Source organism: Notothenia coriiceps, unplaced genomic scaffold, assembly GCF_000735185.1.
Source record: "Notothenia coriiceps isolate Sejong01 unplaced genomic scaffold, NC01 NC01_scaffold00038069, whole genome shotgun sequence".
NCBI lineage: Eukaryota > Metazoa > Chordata > Actinopteri > Perciformes > Nototheniidae > Notothenia > Notothenia coriiceps.
Genome location: NW_011370770.1, coordinates 22,950 through 28,833, shown reverse-complemented (window position 1 = coordinate 28,833; position 5,884 = coordinate 22,950). Strand labels below are relative to the sequence as shown.

At 39.4% G+C, this 5,884-nt stretch overlaps 1 protein-coding gene across 1 annotated transcript in view; it reads left to right on the top strand.

Annotated features, from left to right (window-relative positions):
• The window catches only part of LOC104967969 (voltage-dependent calcium channel subunit alpha-2/delta-4-like), an 8,216-nt gene extending 2,586 nt beyond the window's left edge, over positions 1 to 5,630 (top strand). The window contains exons 10-16 of the mRNA XM_010797512.1: positions 29 to 126; positions 786 to 879; positions 1,028 to 1,120; positions 2,549 to 2,676; positions 3,650 to 3,727; positions 5,353 to 5,421; positions 5,620 to 5,630. Of these exons, the coding sequence (XP_010795814.1) occupies positions 29 to 126; positions 786 to 879; positions 1,028 to 1,120; positions 2,549 to 2,676; positions 3,650 to 3,727; positions 5,353 to 5,421; positions 5,620 to 5,630 (571 nt within the window). The remainder of the gene's footprint in view (positions 1 to 28; positions 127 to 785; positions 880 to 1,027; positions 1,121 to 2,548; positions 2,677 to 3,649; positions 3,728 to 5,352; positions 5,422 to 5,619) is intronic.
• The last annotated feature ends 254 nt before the right edge of the window (positions 5,631 to 5,884 follow it).

Below are 5,884 nucleotides of genomic sequence, written 5' to 3'. Positions count from 1 at the left end.
GCATGTTTGCATGGGTGTGTGCTTGCAGGACCTACTGTGAGACAGACATTGACCCGGCCCACCGTAAGCTGACCCAGCTGCAGGCTGTGGTGCTCTACCTCACTGGCAAAGAACCTGATCTGGATTGTAGGTTGACATTTTAGCAAATCATATTTTATTGAGAAAATACTAAACATACTTTAACCCTCAAAATCAACCACTATTATGATCCTGTGTATTTTCATGCACACCAGGATCAAAAGTCATTTGAACACTGAAATATCCTTAACCACATATTACTGATCTATTCAGACTGGCTTTTAATTTGTGAATTATGCTGTGTTGCTGTTTTAATATTTTAATTTTTATTCTTTATTCTATTTTATCAGGTTTTATCAAACCACTGTAAAGCGTCTTTGAGAACCTGGAAAAGCGCTTTGAAATATTGACATAATTTATTATGTCAGTCTTATAATCTTTTGAACAATCGTTTTATTTTCAAATCTACTTCAAATTAAGAAAAGGTTGTCACTATTGATTTAGAATTCAAACCAAACTATTTGTAGTTGTACAGTGTGTTTAAGACAAGACCTTTTTTAGAAGGGACAATGAGATTTCTTATTTTTACATAAACTGCACTTACAGGGATACACTAATTAGTTTCTTTTGGTAGTATTATGTTGGCTCCATTCAATGCCTGACATTTAATCTTTGTCTTATTCTTTCTTTTTTCTTATGCAGTCATTTTTATCTTTATTGATATTATTGTTGTTGATTTTGATCTTTGTCCTTTTCCCCCTCGACAGGTGATGTACAGTTGTTGCAGCAAACTCTTTTTGATGCTGTGGTCACGGCTCCTATGGAAGCCTACTGGACCGCTCTAATGCTGAACGCATCTGGGTGAATATAGACACAAATGTGTAAATAAATGAGGATATAAGGCATGGACCCTTATCAAGATTACTGCGTTTTTTTTTTTACAATTTGCCCCTTTATCTAGCTCCACCTCTTTTCTTACTCATATTTTCTCTTTTGCTCTCTCTTTCAGTATGGAGGAGGGTGTAGAAACAGCATTCATGGGGACCCGATCAGGCCTGATGAGATTCCAGAGATACGCTGGTGTTGAGAAAAGAGTTGGGAAGTAAGTAGGAAACATGAGGCCTATTTCAAGTGAGTATGATCACATCAAATTACTCATACGATAAAGTCCACGGCCAAAAGGTTTGAATTTGGTTAAATAAGGCGATAAAACTGCTCATATGAGGGTGATACTGATTAAAGAGCTGGATTGAAGCTGAAATTAAATCAAGGTTAGAGGTGGCCCTCTAGTGGTCAATGCAAGCTGGTATTCAGTACAATCATGAGCTTTAGGCACAATTCCAAAACTGCCCCCTACACACTTTCACTCCTTTTTCGTTTGCGTGGAGGGTCCGCCTCATTAAGTGCCTTCCAAACAAACAAGTGGGGAGGAGGAGTGTTATCAAGCCCTCCAACAGCGAGTCTGCATCGGTCCTGACTTCACCTGCTGCACTACCTACCCGACCCACTGTTGTTTGTGTCCGTCATGAATAGGGTTGGTTATCGTTTGCATTATAACGATTCCGGTTCTGATTCCGGTTCTGCTTTTCGATTCTGGTTCTTGATTTCGGTCTTTGAGAGGGTAAAAGATTTCACCGGGAAAAAATATATTATGAAAACATTTAGTCAAAACTGTATTCATATTTTCAAATCACTTAATACTGTTTAATTTGGTTGCTGTTATTGAATAAAATGATATAAAATCATCTCTCTTTGCATTCACAATTTAGTTCTAAGTGGTACAATCTGAGAATTTACAATTGGCCCAGTCTCTGATGCTACTCTGCAACCTGCCTGTAAGACAGACTCCTACCACACACAGTCTGTGTCCAACACATGTCCTGCAATACATCTGCTGCAGCTGCCCAACTGCTTCACTGTTTGTAAAAGTAAATAAATAATATCTTCATTTAAAAAATGTACTTTCTTTACCCTGCTTCATAAACAATACTGACATCACTCTGCTCCTCCGAGTCTGTCTCTCAGTCCGGGGATGTGAGGCCAGCGCACTGCGGGAACACAGACAGGGAGGCTGCTCCGCCTCCTGTTTCACAACTCTTATTAATCCCGGACGATTGTTATTTGTTCTTACTCCCAAAATCGTTTGATTTTAATCAAAAAGAGATTTACAAAAAAAGTAGAAGACGAAAGAAACGGCATTAAAGATCTTTTTTGTTTTATTTGAGTTCATATTTTTTGTCCAAGAGATGCTGATTGAAAATCTTTTTACGAAAAGTTATGGCACTTCCTATTTCTGCCGGAGAGGGGAATTTGTCCGAAAGCTTGGCGGTGTATTTACCCCCTGAAAGTAGGGAGCCTTGTTAAGCTGTGAGTGTGACTTTAGGGTGGTTTGGAATTGGGCCACTCACTTTTATTGCTTTCCCTAATCTTTCTATTGACCTCTCTTTCCTATCCTGCTTTTAAACCTTCTTTCTTTCCTTTTGTTACCATAATTACCTTTTTACATAAGCATATTTGTATCTCTCCCCAGGTCTTTCCTGACCTCCTCAGACAAGGAGAATATGTTCACGTTGGACCATTTCCCAGTGTGGTACCGCAGAGCATCCGAGAACCCAGCTGGACAGTTTCTGTACTACATGCCCAGACAGGAGACAAGAGGTAGTGGAGATAATCTTTACGTTGCAAATACACACACACATGCACACACACTCGGTCACATGAAACAATCTCTTAGCTTTTTTTAAATCCAATTTTCTCAGCAATGTTCCGCAGGTTGAGCCGGATATTTCTCAGTGACAAGTTATTTCTCTACAGCCTCCAGCCCTCAGCAGCTCCTTTCGGTTTACTTTACTTTATATTTAAGTCGTTTGTATCCAACACATGTTTGAAAAACAGTCTTAAAGGATATTTTATTTAAATATATTCTCCACTATAGTCCTATTCTGAGAATTTTGCAAATGATCTCCAAATTGACAATGGTAACTGTCATCACACTTATCATCACATCATACTAACACTTAACATCATCTGTAGATGCGGTCTATAAATTCAAGTCAGTCAAAAGTAGGGCTTTTAGCCTGACCCGGCTCTGCCTCTTGATTTCATTTTCCTATTTAGCTCTGCAAGATTCCAAAGTATTTTTAAAGTGCTTTATAAAACATGTTTTCTGCTTTAGGCAGCAACAACAGACACAGCATTTGAATGCAATCTTTAATAAATAGTACAGACCTAAAGTAAACTCAACAAATATTAGTCTGATAACTCTTCCTTTCCTAATGACACAGGGCGTGCGTACATATCCAGTGTGTCACCCTCTTAAATGTTTAATTACATTTGTTTAGTTCTATTCAAGGTTAGGTTTTTTATGATTGTACCTATTCTATACAGCTGGATGTTCTCCATATACAGTATGGATTACTGTACAGTTATAGTTCAAATATACTGAACAATATAAAGAAATAAGTACTATTTCTAAAGTTTTATGATGGCAATAAATGTTTTCATCATTAATACAATGAAACATTTCATAATTCTGCCATCATTTTAAACTGGCATTAAGTACAAATGTACACAAATTGTCTTAAACATGTATATTTTTAGGTGGATGCTAGACATAGTCTGTTGTGTTCAGATATATTCAGGGACTATGAGGCTGACTATAGCGCCACCTTCAGTGCAGAGGAGGTGGAGCACCAAGCGGAGGAGGGAGGTAGGAAACCAAGGGAGGCAGAAGTGGAGGAGGAGGGTAGAGGAAAACTTTACTTGTACTTGGCATGCGTCCTCTTTTTATCCATCCTCGTTCCTCACCTCTAATTTCAAAAGCAAGTGCTTTGCTCTGTTTTCTGTTTCTCCTTTCTTCTATTTTCTAGCTCTGCTCTATTTCTTATTCCTCCACATCCTTCTCTTTTTCTCTATCTCTCACTGCATGAGCATGCAATTAAAGGATGGGAACCTCCTCTCCTCTCTCAGGGAATAAGTCAACTTTCAGGTTTAATTGGCATTGTGTTGAGTCAGTAGCTTGCTTCACTGAATATGAATTAAACATCTGCTTTCATAGAGTACATGGATTTATTACACTGTTACTAAAACATTCTACAACATTTAATGGAACTAAAAAAAGCATCTCATCCAAGGATTTCTTAATTGTCATGAATGCATAGATTTGTTGTTCTAAAGGAGTGGATAGCTCTTAATATATGAACATGGGGCACTTATAAATAGGGATGGGTATCGTTTGAAATGTATCGATTCCGATTCCGATTCCGGTTCTGCTTATCGATTCCCCGTTTCGATTCCAAAATTGTAAAAGAAAGAGCTCAAACGTTTAGATAGCAAAAATATCTTTATTCTTTTAAGCTTTAACTGGAATTGTTACAAATAAAAAATATACATGCAATACAAATTGCACAATAGCTGTGCTTTATTTTAACTGAGCTATGCCTGTGGCAAGCTATTAACAGGCATTACACTGTGCCTTGTCTTTTTATTTTTTAGTGTAGTGGAGCCTCACTTCAGAGCGTTTACCGCGACCCATCTTTGGTGTTATGAAGTGACTGAGCTCGTGAAATGTCTACGGGAGGGCGGGGGGAGCCTCGCTGCGGGGCAACTGTGGACCTCTGTCGCCTGTCAGCGCAACTTACATGATGCCGTTTAAAAAAATTAAGGGCGGTGCCGGCCGTCAGCGTACCGAGCCGGACGTCAACGGCCCGCTGACGACCGGCCGTTCTGTGATTCTCCAGGTCCGCCCTGTATTCCACCGGGTCACCGCGGCGCAGACGGACCCGCTGGAATACAGGGTCTACCGCGTTTAGGAACCGTTAAGCAGAACCGAAATTGTGTATTTTGTATGGGTACCCGGTACCCGGCATTTTCTTATCGGTTCCCAACCCTACTTATAAACACACAGTCTTTTGGTTATGAGTGTATTAGCTCATTAGCTCTCACACTCTGTTACATAACGCTTCAAAGGTTCATCTGTCTTGGTTTTATTAGCATCAGCTGGCTGACGGCTGTGAATAGACACAGATGAATGCATGGCCGTGTCCACCTCGGACTGTTACCCACATATTTACGAAACAATGTACATATCTGTACTGACATTTCAGCTGCCACTATCACAGTAAGTGTCCAAAGACTTTCAAATGATGTATTCAGTGAGTTCATACTTCAGAAAGTTCCTTTTCAGCTCCTGTGCACGCATACACTCATGCATGTGTACATGTCTGGAAGGAATATGTGTGTGTTTGTAAAGTGCATGCACACACCCATGTTTCTCCATGCATGTATGGATATCGCTCTGTAAATGATTGCTAATTGTGTGTGTTGCTCTACCAGCAGGGAGGATAGTGATCGCCACCACTTCTGTCACTGTGACGGTGGGCAAGAAAACTGCCATCGCTGGAGGTATGGATGATCATTTTATTTGTATACACACTCTCTATTTCTGTCTTTTACATACATGTCATTCCTCTGTTGCATCTCTCTTTCTCTCTAATTTTTAATATCAGTTGCAAATATCTTGCTGTTTCATCCGATGTGTGCATCTTTGGTTAACGTTTTGAACTTGTTTTATTCATAGTTTTGCATTTTGTGTTCTGTTAGACTACTTGTAGTTGTTCTGAATAAGATAACATTGTTCTTTGAAGACAAAAGGATGTTGTGAGCCTTGTAAAATGTGTACAAGATGTGAAGATCCCCAACAAGTGAAACAATTGAGACATTGTTATTAGACTCCAGCATGGCCAATACTGGATTTCTAAGGCTAAATTGATATGACACAGAGGCTTTCTTACTTTATGGTCTCAGGCTTTGTTTCAATGCTACCTGCTGTCATTTTGTATTTTGCCTGGTAAGCCCATGTATGTCT